Source organism: Narcine bancroftii, chromosome 5 (assembly GCF_036971445.1).
Source record: "Narcine bancroftii isolate sNarBan1 chromosome 5, sNarBan1.hap1, whole genome shotgun sequence".
In the NCBI taxonomy this organism is placed as follows: Eukaryota; Metazoa; Chordata; class Chondrichthyes; order Torpediniformes; family Narcinidae; genus Narcine; species Narcine bancroftii.
In genome coordinates this window covers 146,030,553-146,055,597 of record NC_091473.1, presented here as the reverse complement: position 1 = coordinate 146,055,597, position 25,045 = coordinate 146,030,553, and the positions used below count along the sequence as shown (strand labels likewise).

General features: G+C 43.1%; 1 protein-coding gene across 5 annotated transcripts in view; it reads right to left on the bottom strand.

Annotated features, from left to right (window-relative positions):
- ttll7 (tubulin tyrosine ligase-like family, member 7) overlaps nt 1-25,045 on the bottom strand; it is a 272,031-nt gene that overhangs the window by 159,061 nt on the left and 87,925 nt on the right. For all 5 annotated transcript variants that reach the window (XM_069939351.1, XM_069939355.1, XM_069939350.1 and 2 more), the window contains exon 2: nt 15,632-15,752. In XM_069939351.1, the coding sequence (XP_069795452.1) occupies nt 15,632-15,656 (25 nt within the window). In that variant the 5' untranslated portion in view covers nt 15,657-15,752. The remainder of the gene's footprint in view (nt 1-15,631; nt 15,753-25,045) is intronic.

Here is a 25,045-nt window from a genome sequence, read left to right as displayed (position 1 = left end):
AATAATAGAAGGGTGAATAATCGAAGGGGGGAATAATCGAAGGGGGGAATAATAGAATGGGGGGAATAATCGAAGGGGGAATAATCAAAGGGGGGAATAATTAAAGGGGGGAATAATGGAAGTGGGGAGTAATCAAAGGGGGAATAATCGAAGGGGGAATAATCAAAGGGGGGAATAATCGAAGGGGGAATAATTGAAGGGGGAATAATCGAAGGGGGAATAATCGAATGGGGGAATAATCGAAGGGGGGATAATCGAAGGGGGAATAATCGAAGGGGGGAATAATCAAAGGGGGGAATAATCGAAGGGGGAATAATCGAAGGGGGAATAATCGAAGGGGGGAATAATCGAAGGGTGAATAATCGAAGGGGGGAATAATCGAAGGGTGAATAATCGAAGGGGGGAATAATCGAAGGGGGGAATAATAGAATGGGGGGAATAATCGAAGCGGGAATAATCGAAGGGGGAATAATCAAAGGGGGGAATAATTAAAGGGGGGAATAATAGAAGTGGGGAGTAATCAAAGGGGGGGAATAATCGAAGGGGGGGATAATCAAAGGGTGAATAATCGAAGGGGGGGAATAATCGAAGGGGGGAATAATCGAAGGGGGAATAATCAAAGGGGGAATAATTGAAGGGGGAATAAACGAAGGGGGAATAATCGAAGGGGGAATAATCGAAGGGGGAATAATCGAAGGGGGAATAATCGAAGGGTGGATAATCGAAGGGTGAATAATCGAAGGGGGGAACAATCGAAAGGGGAATAATCGAAGGGGGGAATAATCGAAGGGGGAAGTATCAAAGGGGGAAATAATCAAAGGGGGAATAATCGAAGGGGGGAATAATCGAAGGGGGGAATAATCGAAGGGGGGATAATCTAAGGGGGGGAATAATCGAAGGGGGAATTATCAAAGGGGGAAATAATCAAAGGGGGAATAATCAAAGGGGGGAATAATCGAAGGGGGGAATAATCGAAGGGGGGATAATCGAAGGGGGGAATAATCGAAGGGGGGAATAATCGAAGGGTGAATAATCGAAGGGGGGAATAATCGAAGGGGGAATAATCGAAGGGGGGAATAATCGAGGGGAGAATAATCGAAGGGGGGGATAATCGAAGGGTGGAATAATAGAAGGGGGGAATAATCGAAGGGGGAATTATCAAAGGGGGAAATAATCAAAGGGGGAATAATCAAAGGGGGGAATAATCGAAGGGGGGAATAATCGAAGGGGGGATAATCGAAGGGGGGAATAATCGAATGGGGGAATAATCGAAGGGGGGAATAATCGAAGGGTGAATAATCGAAGGGGGGAATAATCGAAGGGGGTATAATCGAAGGGGGGAATAATCGAGGGGAGAATAATCGAAGGGGGGAATAATCGAAGGGGGAAATAATCGATGGGGGAAATAATCGAAGGGGGAATTATCAAAGGGGGAAATAATCAAAGGGGGAATAATCAAAGGGGGGAATAATCGAGGGGGGGAATAATCGAAGGGGGGATAATCGAAGTGGGGAATAATCGAAGGGGGGAATAATCGAAGGGGTGAATAATCGAAGGGGGGGAATAATCGAAGGGGGGAATAATCGGGGGGAATAATCGAAGGGGGGAATAATCGAAGGGGGAATAATCAAAGGGGGGATAATCGAAGGGGGGAATAATCGAAGGGGGGAATAATCGAAGGGTGGAATAATCGAAGGGGGAATAATTGAAGGGCGAATAATCTAAGTGGGAATAATCGAAGGGGGGGAATAATCGAAGGGGTGAATAATCGAAGGAGGGGAATAATCTAAGGGGGAATATTCGAAGGGGGGAATAATCTAAGGGGGAATAATCAAAGGTGGGAATAATCGAAGGGGGGAATAATCGAAGGGGGGAATAATAGAAGGGGGGGAATAATCGAAGTGGGAATAATTGAAGGGGGAATAATCAAAGGGGGTAATAATCAAAGGGGGAATAATGGAAGTGTGGAGTAATCAAAGGGGGGAATAATCGAAGGGGGGGATAATTGAAGGGTGAATAATCGAAGGGGGGAATAATCGAAAGGGGAATAATCGAAGGGGGGAAATAATCGAAGGGGGAAATAATCGAAGGGGGAATTATCAAAGGGGGAAATAATCAAAGGGGGAATAATCAAAGGGGGGAATAATCGAGGGGGGGAATAATCGAAGGGGGGATAATCGAAGTGGGGAATAATCGAAGGGGGGAATAATCGAAGGGGTGAATAATCGAAGGGGGGGAATAATCGAAGGGGGGAATAATCGGGGGGAATAATCGAAGGGGGGAATAATCGAAGGGGGAATAATCGAAGGGGGGATAATCGAAGGGGGGAATAATCGAAGGGGGGAATAATCGAAGGGTGGAATAATCGAAGGGGGAATAATTGAAGGGGGAATAATCTAAGTGGGAATAATCGAAGGGGGGGAATAATCGAAGGGGTGAATAATCGAAGGAGGGGAATAATCTAAGGGGGAATATTCGAAGGGGGGAATAATCTAAGGGGGAATAATCAAAGGTGGGAATAATCGAAGGGGGGAATAATCGAAGGGGGGAATAATAGAAGGGGGGGAATAATCGAAGTGGGAATAATTGAAGGGGGAATAATCAAAGGGGGTAATAATCAAAGGGGGAATAATGGAAGTGTGGAGTAATCAAAGGGGGGAATAATCGAAGGGGGGGATAATTGAAGGGTGAATAATCGAAGGGGGGAATAATCGAAAGGGGAATAATCGAAGGGGGGAAATAATCAAAGGGGGGAATAATCGAAGGGGGAATAATTGAAGGGGGAATAATTGAAGGGGGAATATTCGAAGGGGGGAATAATCGAAGGGGGAATAATTGAAGGGGAATAATTGAAGGGAGAATATTCAAAGGGGGGAATAATCGAAGGGGGAATAATCGAAGGGGGAATAATCGAAGGGGGAATAATCGAAGGGGGGAATAATCAAAGGGTGAATAATCGAAGGGGGAATAATCGAAGGAGGAACAATCAAAGGGGGGAGTAATCAAAGGGGGGAATAATCGAAGTGGGGAGTAATCAAAGGGGGAATAATCGAAGGGGGGGATAATCGAAGGGTGAATAATTCAAGGGGGGAATAATCGAAAGGGGAATAATCGAAGGGGGGGAATAATCGAAGGGGGGAATTATCAAAGGGGGAATAATCGAAGGGGGGAATAATCAAAGGGGGAATAATCGAAGGGTGAATAATCGAAGGGGGGAATAATCGAAGGGTGAATAATAGAATGGGGTGAATAATCGAAGGGGGAATAATCGAAGGGGGAATAATCAAAGGGGGGAATAATTAAAGGGGGGAATAATGGAAGTGGGGAGTAATCAAAGGGGGGAATAATCGAAGGGGGGGATAATCGAAGGGTGAATAATCGAAGGGGGGAATAATCGAAAGGGGAATAATCGAAGGGGGGGAATAATCGAAGGGGGGAATTATCAAAGGGGAATAATTGAAGGGGGGAATAATCAAAGGGGGGAATAATCGAAGGGGGGAATAATCAAAGGGGGGAATAATCGAAGGGGGAATAATCGAAGGGGGGAATAATCAAAGGGGTGAATATTCGAAGGAGGGGCTGAGGTGATAGTGTTGGGACAGATGGTTGCAAGTGGTAGCATCGCGTGATGGCGTAGGACGAAGACACGTAATTCCACCTCTCCCCAGTTGAACTAATTAATGTCCAAATTAAAACGTTTGGAAAGTTTTAAAAAGAGTTTTTAAAAGATATTTGAAGATTGACGGAAGGAAGTGACTTCTAATGTGAAGAACCGAAAGCTCAATTAGAGAAGAAACTACCTTACGAGAGCGCTGAACAATTGAGGCCATGGAGTCGACGGATCCAGCTCACAAGGCACAAAAAACTCCTGGCCGGATTAGTATGATGCTGGCGCCTACCTTGAGGTTGCAAGATGGTGCTGGCACCGCTATCCACCTGGCCGACTCGAATATGTGTGCCCGTGATGCCAGGCGCCGTCTGTCAATGACACCGCGTGACCCCGCAACTGTGCCTGGCAGCCCTGTGAAGTGCAGTAGCTCGTATGAAGTTGCGCCTGCGTGGTCGGTGGCGCTGCTGGGCATGCGCGGTGCAAATTCGTGACTTGTTAGACAAGGTCTGGGCTGTGGGAGGAACCGGCCAGTAATGGGCTGAGGAACTTGGCCCTGCACCGGTGGGGGTGCAGACCCACAGCCGAGCGACCCGACTGGCGATGAGTGCAGGTGAAGGGGAGGAGGGAAGTCCTGCCTTGTCAGAGTGGATACAGGAAGAACTGGTTTCAGACATTGCAGTTAAAGACGGTAGGCCTCAAGGAGGAATGGGTGAACCTGGTTTTGAAGCAGTTTTTACAATTTTGGAAGGGATTGCTCATCCAATGGACAATATGTCATCTCAGATATCTTCACAAATGGATCAAGGATTTATGGATATGAAAGTTAAAATGAACAGTATTGGTGAAGAAGTGTCATCTGTAAAGAAGATATGGCTGTTGTTAAAGCTGATGTTAACAGATGTCTAAAAGTGGTGGATGCAGTACAAGATCATTTAAAAAAGATTGAAGGGGAATTTCATGACTGTAGAGTCCAAGTGGAATGGAATAAAGAAAATATAGAAAAAGTGGAAGATTCATTCGTAAGGTGGGAGATTCAGAAGAGAGAATCCATCAAGATCGATGGAATAATGTGAAAATAGTAGGACTTCCGGAAGATGTCGTGGGCTCAGATCCAGTGATTTTTTTTTAAGAAGTGGATCCCAAATGTATTGGGTGTTGAATTTTTCCCGGATGGTTTGGAACTGGATAGAGCACATAGAGCATTGAGGGCCATATCTGGGCCATGACTGAGATATCAGGATAGAGAGATGATTTTTAAGAGTTGCTCTTCAGAAGGCTCAACGAAATCAATCTCCAATGATGGTCCAAGGCAGTAGAGTTTTTTTTCTATGCTGAGTTAAGTCAGGAGATTCCTAAGGGACGCAAGGAATTTAATTCAGCAGAAGAGGTGTTGTGGAGAAAAGGGTACAAGTTTACTTTTTGATATCCCACTGTGTTGAAAGTTTTCTACAGGAACTTTCAACCTCAGTTTTTTGAGAATGACCTTGATACATTAATTTTTGCTAATTCTTTACCAGATGCGCAGGGATCCGACCGACCATTGTCACTTAAGAGGAAGATGTATGATAAGAGGAATGGGAATGGAAAGAAGGGAAAATTGTCAAGGAGTCTGATTGACCTTGAAGATCTGGAACAATCTTTGGGACTGGAATCATTGGGAATATGACTGAGATGGTCAATTGTTGAGAAGTTCTACTGGGTGGGGGGGCGGGTGGATGACTGAAACTTTCCAAAGTCATCTGCCACTAGTGGACTTTTTAACCACATTGGGGAATTACTACATTGGCATAGTTTTGGAGAAATCTTCTTTTGTGTTTTTTATATTGTTGGGTTTTTTTGGTATTTTATTTTAGAAAAGTTTTTGTTTTCTTATTTGAAGGAAGGGGAGCCCTTTTTTGTTATATACGTGTGAACTGTGCAAAAAAAATAGGATTTTTTTTTCATTATAAAATGTCTAATTTGAATTTTCCAACTTTTAATGTACAGGGATTGAATAATCCGATTAAGCGTAAACGTGCGTTGGCTTATAATAAAAAAGATGAAGGTTGATATTGCTTCTTTGCAAGAAACGCATTTAACTGAAAAAGAACATTTAAAATTGAAGAGAGATTGGGTTGGACATGTAACTGCTTCGCCTTTTAATGCTAAGGCGCGAGGAGTGGCGATTTTGATTCATAAGAAAATACCGTTTGAATTGGAATCCTTTTCTGAAACAGCTGGTTGAGTTTTAATGGTGAATTGTAAGATTTTTGCAGAATCATGGACATTGTTGAATATTTATGCGCCTAATGTGGATGATGAGCAATTTACATCTGAAGCTTTTTTGACATTAAATTAGGTCAAATAAAATATTTTAATTGGAGGGGATTTTAACTGTTTTAGATCCGTTATTGAATAAATCTCCAAAAAATATGAAGAAATCGAAGACAGCTGTGCAAGTGGTATCTTTGATGAAAGATCTTAATTTAGTTGAGATTTGGAGAAGATTAAATCCAACAGAAAAAGATTTTTTGTTTTATTTATCTGGACATGAGTCATTTTTTAGAATAGATTTATTTTTGGTATCTGCTCACCTTCAAGCTCGAATTATTCAGGCTGAATATAAGAGTAGGATTGTGTCTGATCATTCCATGTTATTTATATCTTGTGCTGTATCTGAAGTTATGCAATCAACTTATCGTTGGAGATTCAATGTGAAGCTATTGAAGAAACCCAAGTTTGATCGTTATCTAAGGAGCAAATTGCTTCTTTTCTGAGTATAAATACCAATTCAGTATGGAGTAATTTCACTTTATGGGATGCTTTGAAAGCAAATTTATGGGACAAAATGATTAGTTATTCAGCAAAAGAAAAAAAAGAAATATTTGGCAGAAAGTGTGACATTGGAAAAACAGATAACTGAGTTGGAAAAAGTTTCAGAAAAATTGTACTGAAGATAAAAAGGCAGCATTAACTAAATTGAAATTACGTTATAATACATTGCAAACTTACCAATATGAGCATCTAATTCAAAGATCTAAACAGCATTATTATGAATTAGGTGACAGAGCTCATAGGCCTGGCAATTGAAAGCAGAACAGGCTTCAAGAACTATTAATGCTGTGAAAAAGAATTTAATAGTTACCTATAAACCTTAGGAAATTAATGATCAGTTTTGTTCATTTTATCAGAAATTATATACTTCTGAGGGGGTTTGAGATAATGGTTCTATTGAATCATTTTTATTTGCTCTAGATCTGCCAGTGTTAGGAAAAGATGATGTGAAAGAATTGGAAGCTCCATTTACAGATTTTGAGATTAAGCAAGCTATACAGGAGATGCCAAATGGGAAGAACCCAGGAGACGGTGGATTTACTGTTGAGTTTCATAAGGTGTTTTATGAAGACTTGTCTCCTGTATTTGTGGATGTACTTCAACAAATAACGGATGAACAATCATTACCAGAACCTTGTTCAAGTGCAATAATTACAGTAATACCAAAGAAAGACAGAGACCAATTGAATGTGGCCTCATATCGGCCCATTTCTTTATTAAATGTAGATTATAAGGTAATAGGTACTTAAAGGTATGGGAATCTGAAGGTATAATGGTGATGGAGGATTGTTTGGAAGAAGGACAGTTTCTTTCTTTTAATCGACAGAGAAAAATTTGGAATATCAGAGAATTTTTTATTTTTGTATTATCAAGTTCAAGCTTTGGTAAGGGATAATTATGGAAGAGAAATGAAATTACCTGAACTCACGCAATTCGAGTTTCTGATCTTGCATACATTAAAATAGGGCTCTATTTCTGATATATATGCTTTGTTGCAAGATTGTATGGATAAACCAAATTTAAATAAATCTAGAAATAAATGGGAAGGTGATTTATCTTATGACATACCTCAAGAGGATTGGGAAGTGATGTGCTAAGATGGGGTGACTAAATAACTTAATGTAAGATATAGTTTGGTTAATTATAATTTTTTTGCATCTGTTGTATTTGACCCCTGAGAAACTGAAAAAATATGGATTTAGTAATTTGGATTTATGTTTTAGATGTGGACTACATACAGGAAACATTTTTACATGCAGTTTGGCTTTGTGATAAAGTCCAACCATTCTGGGAAAAAAAATTAGAGTATTTTTTGAAAAATTATTTAAGATTAAATTGCCATTAGATCCAGAATTTTTTTTTTTTTTTTTTTTGCTGGGTTATATTGTTTCGCTGACTGGTTTTGGGTTGGACAAGTTTCAGATAGCTTTTGTTCGTCTAGCATTAGCAGTAGCACAGAAGTGTACAGCGATTACTTGGAAAAATTATGTAGAAGTAAATATGAATCGTTGGCACAATGAGTTGAGATCTTGTATTTATATGGAACGAATCGCATAATTTGCATGATAATTATTCTTTTTTGTTCAAATGTGATCACCTTATTAGGAATGTATGGGTTTAGAAATATCTTAAGATATTATATAGTTTATGTTTATATCTAGTTAATATATGAGGGGTTTTTTGCTCCCCTTGAGGGGCGAGCTGAGGGTGGGTTTATAGTAGTTTAGTTTATTTTTATGTATTGTTTTTATGTAATTTGAAAATCTTAAATAAAGTTTAAAAAAAATAAAGAAAAAGAAGGGTGCGAGCAGTGACGGGTGCTGGAGGAAGCAAGTCAAAACAGGAGGGGCTAATTGCAAATCTCCTTTCGTCACAATCGCTCTACGGCAGATGTATTACTGCTGGATCATCACTCAGCTCTAGATCACCTCAAAAACAGCAATTCATACATACGACCGCTCTTCACAGACTACAGCTTGACCTTCAACACCATTATTCCCTCAGTGCTGGTCAAGAAGCTACAAACAACAGGCCTCTGTATTCCACTCTGCAATTGGATCTTTGACTTTCTCATCAGAAAACCACAGTCAGTATGAATCGGAAACAACTTCTCCTCCTCCTCACTGATTACCAACACAGGCACACCCCAAGGATGCATGCTCTACTCGTTATACACCCATGGCTGTGTAGCCAAGAACAATTCCAATTTTATCTACGTTGCCGATGACACCACAGTTGTCGACAGAATCACAAACGGCAATGAGGAAGTGTACAGGAGGAAGACAGATCAGCTCGTTGAATGGTGTAACGACAACAACCTTGGACTCAACATCAGCAAAACCAAGGAGATGATTGTGGACTTCAGGAGGAAATCAGGGAAACACGACCCAGTCCTCATCGAAGGCTCAGTAGTGAAGAGGGTCAAGAGCTTCAAATTCCTGGCTGTCAACATCTCCAAGGATATACCCTGGAGCCTCCATGTCGACGCAATCACAAAGAGGCTATACTTTGTGAGGTGTCTGAGGAGATTCAGTAAGTCACTGAAAACTCTCAAAAACTTCTACAGGTGGACTGTGGAGAGCATTCTGACCAGTTCCATCACTGCCTGGTATGGAGGTGCCAACTCTCAGAGCAAGAATAAACTCCAGAGGGTTGTTAACTTGCCCTGAGACATCAAAGGCACCAGACTTCACTCCATCGAGGACATCTACCTGAGGCGGTGTCTTAAAAATGCATCCTCTTATCTCATGGACCCCCCACTACCAAGGCCGTGCCCTCTTCACGCTGCTACCATTGTGGGAAAAGGTACAGGAGCCTAAAAATGAGCGCTCAGTGGCACAAGGACAGCTTCTTCCCCTCTGCCATCAGATTCCTGAATTATCAATGAACCAAAGGCACTTCCTCACTTTTCCTGCTCTATTATTGTTATTTAATTATTTGATTTTATTTTTTACAGTAATGTTGTAAGATAATATGATATGTTTGCACAAAACACCAAATTTCAAGACTCGTTCATAACAATAAATCCTGATTCTGATTCTGAAGCGATAGATCCAGAGCTGGGGAGGGTGGGGAGGGGCGACACTACATTCAAAAATAAATCTTCATGCCCCCAGCTCCTCAGTCCCTTCCCTTCCTTCCCCCCATCACCAAGCGACTCTCTCCCCCCATCACTTCTCACCTGCTTTCTCCCACCTATATCCATCTCATACCTGTTAGCCTGAGCTCTCCCCCACCATTCCCCATGCCCCTTCTCCCACCCACTCCCCCATTCCAGTGTCCACCTGATTTTCGGCAGACCTGACAAAGGGCCCAGGCCCAAAACTTTGGTTCCTGTGGATGCTGCATGACCTGCTGAGTTTCTCCAGCACGTCAGAGCACTGTTTACCAGGAAGAAAACGACGTGGTGTTCCTTGAGTTTATGTTAGGCCTCACCCTGACCACAGATGAGGCCGAGAACAGACATGTCCATGTGTGCCCAGGACGTCACAGGGTATTGAGAACATCTACAGGGAACGCTGCCATGAGAGAGCAGCAGCCATCATCAAGGCTCCACACCACCCAGCACACGCTCCGTTCTCGCTGCTGCCATCAGGGAAGAGGTATCGGTGCCACAGGCCTTGCACCACCAGGTTCAGGAACAGCGGCTACCCCCTCCACCATCAGACTCCTCAACAACTAACTCAATCAGAGACTCATTTAAAGACTCTTACTTGTGCACTTTATTAATTTTTTTATCTCTGTATTTCAGAAACATCGATTTTGTATTTTTATCTTTGCTATATAAAAGACAGCCCTGCTGAGTTTCTCCAGCTTAGTGTGTTTACTGTTTACATTCCTTTATTTGTTTACGTGTGTACGCTGTTTACAGTTTTTTTTGCACTGCCAATAAGTGGTAATTTTGCCTGGCCCGCAGGGAAAAGCGTCTCAGGGTTGTATGTGATGTCGTGTATGTGCTCTGACAATAAATTTGAAATCTGAATAGTGAGGGGAGTTGAAACGGTTGGCAAAATAAATCAGTCTGAGTTTTAGAGCACATACAGACATTGAGCCTCTGAAGTTTACCCTCAATAAACGAAGGACGTGGATGCTGTGGAGAGGGGGCAGAGGAGATTTACCAGGATGTTGCCTGGATTGGAAAATGTCTTATGAGGTAAGTTAGCAGAGCTGGGACATTTCTCTTTGGAGCGTAGAAGGATGAGAGGAGACTTAATAGAGGGCTACAAGATTCTGAGAGGCCAGCACCTGTTTCCCAGGGCAGGATCAGTAAACACCAGGGGACATGTGTACAAAGTGAAGGGAGGGAAGTTTAGGGGATATGTTGAGGATAGGTTTTTTTTTAACAGAGAGTTGTGGGTACCCAGAATGCCTTGACTGGGATGGTGCTAGAGGCTGGAACATTAGGGCATTTATGAGACTCTTAGATAGAGACATGGATGGACGAAAAATAGAGGGTTATGGAGTAGGGAGGTTTTAGTATTTTTTTAAGGAATATATGGGTCAGCATAACATTGAGGGGTGAAGGGCCTGCACTGTGCTGTAGTGTTTCGTGTTCTATGCATTTCCTCCACACTTACTTGGAGAAGCCATAACTCCTTCAAGAAGGAAAAAGCCCCAGCAACAGTCCCAAAATCATAAACCAATCGGCCTGCTGTTCAACAGGACGTTTCTGGGAGAGAAGAGGTGCTGGGTGAGAAAATACCCATTTGCCCCCTCTGCAATCCCTCTCTCCCTCTGTCCCCCTCCTAATCTCCCCACCCTCTGTCTCCCTCCCCATTCCTCTGTCCCCCTCCCCATCCCTCCCTCACTCTCTTCCACTGTCCCCCCATCTCCACATCCCACCCACATTCTCCCCATCCCTCTCTCCCTCTGTCCCCTCCTAATCTCCCCACCCTCTGTCTCCCTCCCCATTCCTCTGTCCCCCTCCAAATCCCTCCCTCACTCTCTTCCACTGTCCCCCCATCTCCACATCCCACCCACATTCTCCCCATCCCTCTCTCCCTCTGTCCCCCTCCTAATCTCCCCACCCTCTGTCTCCCTCCCCATTCCTCTGTCCCCCTCCCCATCCCTCCCTCACTCTCTTCCACTGTCCCCCCATCTCCACATCCCACCCACATTCTCCCCATCCCTCTCTCCCTCTGTTCCCCTCCTAATCTCCCCACTATCTGTCTCCCTCCCCAATCCTTTGTCCCCCTCCCCATCCCTCCCTCACTCTCTTCCACTGTCCCCCCATCTCCACATCCCTCCCACATTCTCCCCATCCCTCTCTCCCTCTGTCCCCCTCCTAATCTCCCCACCCTCTGTCCCCCTCCCCATTCCTCTGTCCCCCTCCCCATCCCTCCCTCACTCTCTTCCACTGTCCCCCCATCTCCACATCCCTCCCACATTCTCCCCATCCCTCTCTCCCTCTGTCCCCCTCCTAATCTCCCCACCCTCTGTCTCCCTCCCCATTCCTCTGTGCCCCTCCCCATCCCTCCCTCACTCTCTTCCACTGTCCCCCCATCTCCACATCCCACCCACATTCTCCCCATCCCTCTCTCCCTCTGTCCCCCTCCTAATCTCCCCACCCTCTGTCTCCCTCCCCATTCCTCTGTCCCCCTCCCCATCCCTCCCTCACTCTCTTCCACTGTCCCCCCATCTCCACATCCCACCCATTCTCCCCATCCCTCTCTCCCTCTGTCCCCCTCCTAATCTCCCCACCCTCAGTCCCCCCTCCCCATCCCTCTGTCCCCCTCCCCATCCCTCCCTCACTCTCTTCCACTGTCTGGGGTCGGGCAGCTTCCATGGGGGGAGAAACACAGCATGGAGACAGCCCTTCAGCCCCCCCACCCGTCCTTGACGGTAACAGAGTGAAACAATAAAGTCTGCAGACACTGAGACTGCAGTAAAAACACCGAGAAATGCTGGAGGAGCTCAGCCGGTCTCGCAGCGTCCAGTGAAGGCAAAGATATATTACCAACGTTTCGGGCCTGAATAACGACTGCAGAGAGAAAGGGGGAAAAATGAGAAGGGGAGGACTCCAGTCCTCACAGACCAAGGGTGTTTATGGATATGATAAGAGGAAAGGTGAAAATTTATCTGAGAAAGGAAACAGAGGGAAAGGTGGGGCGGGGGTGGGGGGGGGGGGGAAGAGACAGAGGGACAGACAGACAGAGCTGAGGGAAAGGCGACGGGGGAGCATTCCTAAGATGGATAACACTGTCAGTTTCAAGCAGAGAAAACATAGATTTAGAGAAAGGAGGAAGGGATTTAGAGGGAAAATGAGGGGGACTTTTTTCACCCTAAGAGTAGTGAGTGCTTGGAACACACTGCCAGAGGGAGGTGGGGAAAGCAGAGTCATTAACAGTATTTAAGAAGGTTTTCAAAACTTGCAGAGAGATCTAAACCAGTTGGCAAAAAGGGCTGCAAAATGGCAGGTGGAATTCAGTGCAGGCAAGTGTGAAGTGTTGCCTTTTGGAAGGACAAACCAAGAAAGGACGTACACGGTAAATGGTCGGGCCCTGAAGAGTGTGGTAGAACAGAGGGACCTGGTGTGGTTAGCCAGAATCAGATACACACAAAGGTAAAGATTGTACAACAGGCTTCCACAGAGCCAGGCTGGCTATGGGTGCAGCAACTCTGAGTGAGGCCTTGGGAGGCCGGCGCAGGCTTATATCCCAGAGGGTGATTGACACCCGACCCGGTGGGGCTTGATCCATTCAGGCTGACTGATTGACAGCCGTCCAGGTGTTGTCCTGTCCCCTTACACTCCTGCAGGTACAGAGGTTTCCCCCTGCAGAGTAGGCTGGTGGTGGTCCACCACATCTGGAAATACAGATACATAATACCCTGATAGTGACATCACAGGTGGATAGGGTTGTAAAGAGAGCATTTGGCATATTGGCCTTCATAAGTCCAAAGTATTGAGGACAGGAGTTGGGATGTTATGGTTTCTTCTTTGGCTTGGCTTCGCGGACGAAGATTTATGGAGGGGGTAAATGTCCACGTCAGCTGCAGGCTCGTTTGTGGCTGACAAGTCCGATGCGGGACAGGCAGACACGGTTGCAGTGGTTGCAGGGGAAGATTGGTGGGTTGGGGTTGAATGTTGGGTTTTTCCTCCTTTGTCTTTTGTCAGTGATGTGGGCTCTGCGGTCTTCTTCAAAGGAGGTTGCTGCCCGCCGAACTGTGAGGTGCCAAGATGTACGGTTTGAGGCAATATCAGCCCACTGGCGGTGGTCAATGTGGCAGGCACCAAGAGATTTCTTGCACAAACATTGGTGAGGCCAAATTTGTAGTATTGTATGTTATTTTGGTCATTGAACTACAAGAAAGATATCAATAAGATTGAAAGAATGCAGATTTACAGAGAAGTTGTTGCCTGGACTTCAGGAACTGAGTTTCAGGGAAAGGTTAAACAGATTAGGACTTTATTCCCTGGAGCGTAGAAGAATGAGGAAAGATTTGATAGAGGTATTTAAAATTATGAGGGGGACAGACAGCGTACATGCAAGCAGGTTTTTTACACTGAGGTTAGGTGAGATACAAACCAGAGGACATGGGTTGAGGGTGAAAGGTGAACTTTTAGGGGCAACTCTTCATACAGAGAGTGGTGGGGGTGAGGAACGAGCTGCCAGCTGAAGCGGTGAATGTGGGCTCAATCTCAACATTTAAGAAAACTTTGGATGGATACATGGATGGGAGGTGTATGGAGGGATATGGACAGGGTGTAGGTCAGTGGGACGAGGCAGAATAATAGTTCAGCACAGACTAGAAGGGCCGAAGGGGCCTGTTTCTGTGCTGTAATGTTTGATGGTTCTAATGGTTCTTTGAAATATTTATAGGACATTATGGAACTTCATAAAATCATGAGGGGCCGAGATAAGGTTCATTATCCCAGGGTAGGGAAGTCTCAAACAAGGGAGGAGGTTTAAGAGAAGAGAGAAGAGATTTAAATAGGACCTGAGGGGTAACATTTCCCACACTGAGAATGATGGGTGTGAGGAACGACCTGTCATAGGATGTAGTGGAGTCAGGGAGTGGTGTCTCGAACAGCACTGAACCACCAGACAATGAAGATGGGATTAACACATATGAGTAACCCTGTTCAACATGAACAAGGTGTGGGCCGAATGGCCTGTTTCCTCATTGTGCGATGCTGACTCCATGTTGATCAATGGAACTGATCCATTGAACAGTCACGGGCCTCAGACTTTCACCCTACCTGCCTCTTCACAGATATCTCCCGGACTGATGAATAACATCCGCATTTACTGCTGTCACATACCCCTGCCCACCCTCCACAGAAGCCACGAGACCCCAGGAGGATGAGTCATCCTTGCCAAGACACACTGAACCCTTACTAAAACACTGTGACGGCCTTTAAAATGGTGGTGCTGCCCGTCGCTGGTGCAGACCTGGCCGAGCGGAGACACAGCGCTGCTACAAAGGATTCAGCCACATGGTCCTAATGGTGATGGACCTGTGCAGGTGTTAAACAGCCTGTTAGAGGAAACACCTGTGTTTTTAAACTAAAATCTTTCGATCATGGGTCTGGGTTCGGCAGCAGCCACAATGGGTGACAGACCTCGGGGAAACCAGAAAGGGGACAAACATCCACTCCCACCCCTCAAATGCCCTCGCCACACCCCAACCCAAACCTGTTGAGAAGGAGAAGCCAACGAGACGACCATACAGGGAACGTGACCACGGCAGCTGATCAGCATTGGACTCAGCAGCTGAACGACCCACATAGGTTGCAGGCTGCTGGAGACCGGCTCAAGGGAACCCGGTATGCGAGTCGGCATTTGAGAGGGTGATGAAGGCAAGAAGGGCATCAAGCACCGAAGGCTTCCTGATCATATCAGAGGTTTGGATCTGGAGTTCAGGAGGCCGATGAATAGAACAGTCTGTGCGGCTGCGGAGGCTGCAGGAGGGCTGGATGTGAGTCCACAGACACTCAGTGACTCTGTACAAATTCCCTTTTGCTCCTTTTTCTCTTGTGCTGTAGGGGTCACCGGGCGACACTAATGGCCTTACTGCAAGCTGAAGGTAATTTTGTGTAATATTACATGTTTTGTGATATGACATGACAATATAAATCTTGAAAATCACAGCCTATCCAAATCTGAGGCCTTAAAAGAAAGGCCTCCAAATTTATAGATCTCCTACTTGTTCGCTCTTATTCAACAATGCAAAAGGGCATTACTTTTATAAAAATATTATTCCTACCTTCATCAAGGGGTAACGAAGGCATGGTCACCAAGTGACAGAATCTGTTTCCCTGTCAGGTTGGTTGGTTTGGGTTAATGTTCAGTCATCGTGGCAGACAGAAGCAGGAACGCTACAGTCTCTGTTGGAAAAGAGGGCATTGATCAGCATTGCACAGCAGAACCCTTGCAAAATTTTTTAAAAAGAATTAGTCAGGGATGCATGCTCAGCCAGGGCTGGAATATTAATCACGGTTGCCATGCTCCAGAGAGACCAATCTCCGACCTGTTCATTTCCCCAGATGAGGAAGATGCTTCACAAAGCAAGATGTCTCACAGACATGTTTGTCCCCGGTCAATCTCAGCAAGCTCTCGGACAGCACACAGGGTATCTCTTAGCAGTCGAGTCTTGTCAGAAGCTCTGCCATCTGCCCCACAGTGTGCTGTGTGAATCCCATCCAAACTCTCCAGGCAGATACCCCCTCCCACCCCCCTCCCCCCCCCCCCACCATCTCCTCAACCTCCAGAGACTGCCTGAAGGAAGATCGATTGCAGCATTCAGCTAGAAACAGACTCTCACAAGCCTGGGCTCCTGTACTAGTCAGCAGTTTGTGTCAGCGCCTGTGATTGGTTGTAGTGCTTCCATACCACTATGACCAGGAACCAAAAAACAAGCTTGGTCACTTCACACTGCTGTAGAAATTGTCTCATCACTTTGCCCCAAACTCCTCCTTCAATCCACAAGTACGCACCTACATTCCCCATACCCACCGTGGTGAAGGAGTCACCTTTATGAAAGGGGCAAAACATCCCAAAATTTGGGACATTACATTGCAACTTAACAGAAGTCATGTATAGTTCTGCTCAGTGCCGGATTCAAACCCTGGCCCTGTGACAGCATGGTGATAACCGCTACACTAACTGCGCCACCCCAGCGCAACACATCGTTCGAATCCGACGCTGTCTGTAAGGTCAGCATGTCCTCCCAGAGTCTGCGTGGGTTTCCTCTGGGGGCTCCGGTTTCCTCCCACTGTTCAAAACATACCAGGGGTTGTAGGTTAATCGAGTGTAATTTTTTTTAATTTAAAAAGAAAGGACATGGCTGCCCTGGAGAGAGCGCAGAGGAGATTCACCAGGATGTGGCCTGCATTGGAGGACTTAATTCAATGGTAAAGGTATGCGGGACCTCCTTAAGGTCTGTCTGCATAACTGAAATGTTAAGTTGTTCTTTCCTTGCATTAACAGTAACTGTGAATATAAATGCTTTTATATATATATTAGAGTAAAAAGGTTGTTTCACAGGGTGGGACAGTGTAGGATAGTGGTTTTCAAACTGCCCCCCCCCCCAACTCACATTCCACCTTAAGTAATCCCTATGCCTTCGGTGCTCTGTGATAAGTAAGGGACTGCTTAAGGTGGAATGTGGGTGGAAAGAAAAAGTTTGAAAACCACTGGTTTAATCGTCCCTCATTGACTCCAAAGGAAATGGGTCAATGACCATTTTTTTTAAGCAAAATATTTCACTAACAATTGGGTCTAAAGCAGTGATTCTCAAAATTCCCTTCCCTCTCACATCCCACCTTAAGCAATCCCTCACTAATCACGGAGCACCGATGGCATAGGATAGGGATTACTTAAAGTGGAAAGTAATTTTAGGGAGGCAGTTTGAAAATCACTAGTCTAAGACAAAAGGGCATAACTTCAGGATTGAAGGGCACGCACTTTGATCAGAGATGAGGAAGAATTTCTTCAGCCAGATGGTGATAAATCTGAGGAATTTATTGCCACAGGCGGTTATGGGGGGGTCAGGTCATTGAGTGTATTTAAGGTAGGGATTGATAGGTTCTTGATTTACCAGGGCATCAAAGGTTATGGGGAGCAGGGGTGAGTGGGAAAATGGATCAGCTCATAAATGAATGGCGGGGAAGACTCAATGGGCTGAATAGCCTTTTATACTCCTATGTTTTATGGTTTAATGTCTTTCTCTATCTCAGCACATTGTGGTAATTTATACAATTGTAGATGGTGCACCTTACACAAATGTGTGGCTGCAGCAAGTAAGATTCTTCAAAGCAACTGTACATTGTACTTCTATGTATGACAATAAACTCTCATGCCATCGGTTTAGTTGGACAGGTTGGGCTTGCATTCACTGGGGTGCAGGAGGTCAAGAGGTAACTTGCCAGAAGTAAAAATAATTATGAGTGATACCAAGCTGATGGCCATAATCTACTTCCTGTGGTGGGGTATCAAAAGAGGACATGGGTTTAAGGTCATCTATAGGAGAAGGGACAGAGGAGATTTACCAGGATGTTGCCTGGATTGGAAAATAAGTCTTACCAGGCAAGGTTAGCAGAGCTGGGACTTTTCTCTTTGAAGCATAGAAGGATGAGAGGAGACTTGATAGAGGTCTACAAGATTCTGAGAGGCATAGATAAGGTGGACGGCCAGCACCTGTTTCCCTGGGTGGGAGTAGCAAATACCAGAGGGCATGTGTACCAAGTGAAGAGTGGGAAGTTTAGGGGAGATGTCAGAGGTAACTCTTTTTTTTTTAAACAGAGAGTAGTGGGTACCTGGAATGCATTGCCAGGAGTGATGGTGGAGGCTGGGCATTTTAAAAGCACTTACTATTCTGCACCATTGCCTGGCATTCTCCCATTTCCTTTGATGCCTCCTTCCCGACCTCTCCCCGCCTTCTTGTCCAGTGGCCTATTCCCACCTGATCAATCCCAGCCCCTCTCTCTCCACCCCCCACGCCGATCATTTATAGTTGCCATCCTCAAGTCTCAGTAAAGGGACATGAACGTAAACATCGACCGACCATTTCTCCCCACAGATGCTGCCTGACTCGTTGAGTCTCTCTGGCTTCTCTTTGTTCGCTCAGGATTCCAGCACTTGCGGATCCCGTGTCCACCCTACCTATGCCTCTCAGAATCTTGTGCACTTCTATTAAGTCATCCTTCCAACACTCTATGGAGAAAAACCCCAGCTCTGATAACCTTCCCTCATAAGGCTCATTTTCCAATCCTGGCAACATTCTGGTAAATTTCCTCTGTGCCCTCTCGTAGCTTCCATGACCTTCCTAAGATGAGGTGACCAGAGCTGAACATAATAGTCCAAGTGTGGGCTCACCAGAGAATTGTAGAATTGCGACATGACTCTTGAACTCAAATCCCCTATAATGAAGCCCAGCATCCCATAGGTTTTCTTAATGATCGCTTCAACTTGCGCGGTGATCTTGAAAAGATCTATGGATTACGATCCCCAAGGTTCCTCTGTTCTTGTTGACTGTTAGGTATCCGACCAATAACCATGCACTCGGCCTTTAAGTTTGTCCTGCCAAAATGCATCACATTACACTGATCCAGATTGACAATTGTCTCTGACCATTCCACCAAACTGCCCAAATCATTTTGCAGCTTAGAACATAGAATATCACATCACAGGGACAGGCCCTTCTCCCATGAGGTCTGTGCTGAACATGATGCCAAATTAAACTAAATCTCTTCTGCCTGCACAATGATCCGTATCCCTGCCCAGAAATGCTGCTACTAAAGAACGTTTGAAATTAAAAAGGGATTGGGTTGGATAAATACTATCTACTTCATTTAATTCTAAGGCAAAAGGTGTGACAATTTTGATAGAAAAAAGAATCTTCCAATTAAAATTCAAAATCTTGTGAAGAACTCTGTGGGCAAATCTGTATTGGTACTTTGTCAAATATATTCTGAATCCTGGACTTTCTTAAATTTGTATGCTCCAAATATTGATGATGAGAAATTTATTCATGAAACATTTCTTAATCTAGCAGAGGCACATGAAAATATTTTAATAGGAGGGGAGTTTAATGTCTGTTTAGACCCATTGTTGGATAGATCTGCTCAAGTAGCAATTTTAAAAAAGCAGCAAAATTGGTGTTAATGAGAGATTTGAATTTAATAGACATGGAGGAGGATTCATCCTATAGAGGAAGATATGACATTTATTCTAGAATTGATTGATTTTTAATTTCAGCACAAATGCAAGCTCGGATTTTTGAAGCTGATTATAAAGCGAGGATCTTATCTGATCATTCACCTTTATTAATAACGATTGAAGTGCCAGACGAGAAAAAATGATTTATAGATGGAGATTTAATTCATTTAGTATTGAAAAGATTTTTGTGAGTTTGTTAGAACACAAATTTGAACATTTTGCGATACAAATTTGAACTTGGTAAATTATGTTTATTATATGCGATGCTTTCAAAGCATATTTCAGAGGTCAAATTATAATCTTTACTTCTAAAATTAAAAAGAGTATATGAGAGAGACTGATCAGTTTGAAAGAGAAATAACAGCTTTGGAAAACAGGGTTCTGAAGATAAATTTAGACAATTAATTAATAAAAAATCTTCAGTATAATACATTACAGACTTACAGAACAGAGAAAACTATTACAATAACTAAACAAAGATATTATGAATTAGGTGAAAGATCACATAAAATACTTGCTTGGCAATTAAAAGCAGCAAATTTGGAGAAAAATTAATGCAATTAATAAGGACACTAATATTATTACTTGTAAGCCTCAAGAAATAAATGAATCCTTTAAGAATTTTAATATAAATTATACAGTTCATAATCTTTAAAAGATGAAAATAAAATAGATAGATATTTATCATAGTTAACTTTGCCTAGATTAGGTTTGGAAGAGCAAACTGAATTGAGTGCTCACTTTATTCAGTTAGAAGTGAGGGAGGCTAAGAGTCATTAATAAATATCTAGGAGAGGATGGATTCCTGCCTGAATTTTACAAAGGATTTAAAGATGTATTAATTCCTATTTTTATGGAAGTATTAGCACAAGCTTTGGAAACCCATGGTCTCCCAGAATAATTACGGCGACACCTAAAAAAGATAGAGACCCTTTAAAGCAGGGGTGTCAAACTCAAATTCACAGAGGGCCAAAATTTAAAACTTGGACTAAGTCATGGGCCAACTAAATATTTATTGAAAATTTTCAACAACATCTGCATGTTTTCTCTTCTTTCAACATATGTAATGTTAAACTTTTTCTTATTAAAATAAATGTTTAATAATAGTTTTGGTTAAACTCTTTCCAGAAGAAGCATTAACAAATGAGAAATAAAATATTCAATAAATAATATTTCTCTATAGCCTTTAAGCTCCTTTTAAATGTATTTTTTTTCACAAGCCGACAAGTCAAAAAAATAACAACTTGCTTCAATGACAAACAAGTTTGTCTTTTAAAATGATGAACATATAGTCTGCCTCCCACCTGTCTTGAAAGGTCCTGTTTTCTGTCTTTCATTTGGCCATTTTTCGTAAGGGGTTTATTACATGTGAGTTAGGTGACAGGTCGCAGATACTAATGAAAGTAAAGAGAGGAGGTGGGGGTGATTAGCGGGCTGACGGGCCGGCGCCAACGCATTTGCAAAGCATTCTGGGATTTGTAGTATTAGCTGTGCATGCGCTATACTGGCGCGGCGGCCAGCGGGCCAGCTCTAATACATATTTGATATGATCTTGCGGGCCAAATATAATTATATCACGGGCCAAATTTGGCCCGCGGGCCTGAGTTTGACATGTGTGCTTTAAAGTATTCATCTTATTGACAATTTCATTGTTAAATGTAAATTATAAGATCATTGCAGAAATTTTGGCAAATTATGATTAAATTGCTACCTAAATTAATAAATATGGATCATAGATGTTTTATAAAAAAAGAGAATGTGGCCAGTATAATCCATTTAGCACAAAAAAAAAGAGATTTGAGTGTTGCAGTGGTTATAGATGTCCACACTGCTGAAGATCCAGCTGCGCTGGGTGGGTCACGTCTCCAGAATGGAGGACCATCGCCTTCCCAAGATCGTGTTATATGGCGAGCTCTCCACTGGCCACCGTGACAGAGGTGCACCAAAGAAAAGGTACAAGGACTGCCTAAAGAAATCTCTTGGTGCCTGCCACATTGACCACCGCCAGTGGGCTGATATCGCCTCAAACCGTGCATCTTGGCGCCTCACAGTTTGGCGGGCAGCAACCTCCTTTGAAGAAGACCGCAGAGCCCACCTCACTGACAAAAGGCAAAGGAGGAAAAACCCAACACCCAACCCCAACCAACCAATTTTCCCCTGCAACCGCTGCAACCGTGTCTGCCTGTCCCGCATCGGACTTGTCAGCCACCAACGAGCCTGCAGCTGACGTGGACATTTTACCCCCTCCATAAATCTTCGTCCGCGAAGCCAAGCCAAAGAAGGAGATGCAGAAAAAGTATTTGATAAACTTTCTGTTTAAGATGTTGGATAAATTTGGATTTGGATCGACCTTTGTAAATTGGATTAGGGTATTATATAATAATCCTGAAGCTAAAGTATTGACTAATGGCAAATATCTGCACTATTTCAGATGGTGAGGTCAAGTAGTCAAGGATGTCCCTTATCTCCAGCTTTGTTTATTTTAGCTAAAGAATCACTTGCAGGAACAATTCGGAGTGATCTGGAAATCAAGGGATTTAGGGTTGGTCAAGAAGAGCATAACATTTGCAGATGATGCTTTGATATATTTGACTGAACCTGAGACTTCTTTACAAAAGCTATATATTAAATTAGAAGGATATGGGAAAATTTCAGATTAAAAAATAAATAGGGATAAAAGTGAAATTATGCCATTAACGAAAGGAGACTTTACTCTATGCCGAAGGGATACTCAGTTTAAATGGCCAATAGATGGTATTAAATACTTAGCGATTCGTACAGATAATAATTTGAGGAATTTATATAAATTGAATTATTTATCACTACTTCAAAAGGTTGAGGAAGATTTTTTTAAATGGATCAATTTACCTATAACTTTAGTGGGGAAAGGGTTAATTGTATTAAGATGAATATATTATCAAGAATATAATATTTTTCAAACATTACCTATTTTAATACCGCAAACATTTTTTTCCAAGAATTGAACAAATGTGTAAGGACATTCCACTAGAAAGGTAAAATGTCAAGTGTTTCCCATAGAAAAGTTAACATGGAAATATGAATTGGGAGGCTTACAGCTTCCTAAGTTCAAAAATTATTATCAAGTGGCACAAATGACATTTATTACCTCTTTTTATAATAGAGAAAACAATCCATCATGGGTTAAAATAGAATTGAATAAGAGAGAGAGAAAAGCAGAAGAATTCATATACAAATGGGAAGCAAAATTGATGGTTGGTGATAAAGAAACACCATAGTTGAAACATTTGATTAATATCTGGAATAAAATAAATGAAGAAATTGGAGTAAGAGGATGTATATCGCCCAAAATGCCTGTGACTCCAAATTCTCTTGCATCTTTTTCAAAAGATGATCAATTTTTAGGTATTGGGTTTCGTAAGGGGATTATAAATGTTGAAGATTGTTATGAAAGGGGTCAATTAATCACATTTGAACAATTGGGAAATAAATACAGAATACTCCAAAATACCCTTTTTTGATATTTCAAATTGAGAACAGGGACAAGTTAGGACCAACCTGTTGTTACCTAGTTGTAGTGAAGTAGAAATTCTTATTAGAAGAGGAATTATTAAGAAATTTACTTCCACAGTATATTGTTTATTACAAATAGCTCATGACTCTAGACAGAGGAGGAAACTAAATTTAAATATCACAATCGATGAACGAAGATGGGCAGATCTTTCAGAGATTGTCTGACTTATACCATTAATGTAAGGTATAGATTAGTTCAGTATAATATTTTACATTAGTTATATCTTACACACAAAAATTGAAATCAGATTTATCAGATCAATGTTTTAGATATGGTGAGGATGTAAGAACTTTTTTTTTTACATTCAACTTGTTCTTGTCCCAAGGAAAGACTTTCTTGGGTGGATTTAGGGAATTTTTTTGGAACAAGTTATAGGTGTCGTATTTCCACAAAACCCAGATTTATTTTTATTAGGAAATATTGAAGGAACAACACCTAAATTAAAACTGTCAATATATCAATTAGAATTTGTTGAAGTTGCATTAGCGGAGGCAAGGAAATGTATTGCAGTTACTTGGAAATCAGGGTGGATGTGCAACAGCAGATTTATTGGCTCTAATCTGAGGGACGTGGAAATCTCTAGAGAAAGCAGGGTCATGTCTGCTTTTTGTGCTATAATGTTATCTGGTTCTAACAGATTTCCCCACCCCCCCAACAGCTGTCAGGCTCTTGAACTTTCCCTCCCTATCTGAACCATAAACTACTTGAGCACCACAAAAAGGCCTGTCTACACAATTGAAACATTTCTTTCTTGCAGTCACTGTGAATATTTATCAACTTTCTTACATATTTACTATCTCTTTATAATTTAATTTATACAATGGTATCTTGTTTTACAAAGTACCTGTTCGGCTGCAGCTGGTAGTTGAATCTGGTGATAATAAACTCATACACACGCACACATGCACAATTACGTGCACACACACATAGCCTACAACATGTATCACAATAAATTTATGACCATCTGCAGATATGGAGATACTCCCTGTAATTACCTTGTCCAAATCACCGATAAGCTTAGTCAATTGGTGAGGTCCATTATCGCTAACAAATAAATTTGCAAAAATAACTAAATAAAGTGTCGAGTGTGAGAATATGACAGGATTGTGAAGATGACATTGTACAAGTGTTTATGTTCCCATTTTCCTACCCCCCCCCTCCCTATATCTCCTTTTCTCTAGCTCTCTCTCTTCTCCCTATGGCTCTGTTCCCACAGCCCCACTTCCACAGAGCCAAAAGCAACCTCCTCCCCCAATCTACTCCCATCTTTCCATGAGCGGCACGGTTGGCGTATCGGTTAGCGAAATGCCTTGAGAGCGCCAGTGATCGGGACTGTGCTTCAAATTCCGCACTGTCTTTATGGAGTTTGTACATTCCCTCCATGTCTGATGGGTTTTCCCTGGGGACTCCGGTTTCCTCCCACCATTCAAAAACGTATCCAGGGTGTGTTAATTGGGCGGCATGGACTTATGGGCCGAAATGGCCTGTTACCGTGCTGATACCCAAATTTACATTCACATTTCCTCTCTCCTATCCTTGTCCAATTAACACCTTCTGTATGTTGGTTTGTGCTTCTCCCCCTGCCCTCTCCTCCCCCTGCCCTTTCTTCCCTTCTCCCCAGCCTTTTAATTCAGCCGCTTGCCCACTTTTTACTCATACCTTGAAGAAGGGTTCAGGCCCGAAACATCGGATATATATCTTTACCTCCTATGGGGGCTGCGAGACCAGAGAGCTGAGTTCCTCCAGCATTTCTGCATCTGCTAACTTTCGTGTTTCATTGGAATTCCCATTGGTTCAGTCGCCCTGGCTCCCTGCCCTCTGCCTTCTCCAGACTTCCACATCCCTAATTTATCAGCTCCCAATTGAAGCCAATAAACCTGCCCATTGCACATCCATAGTGCAGCTAAA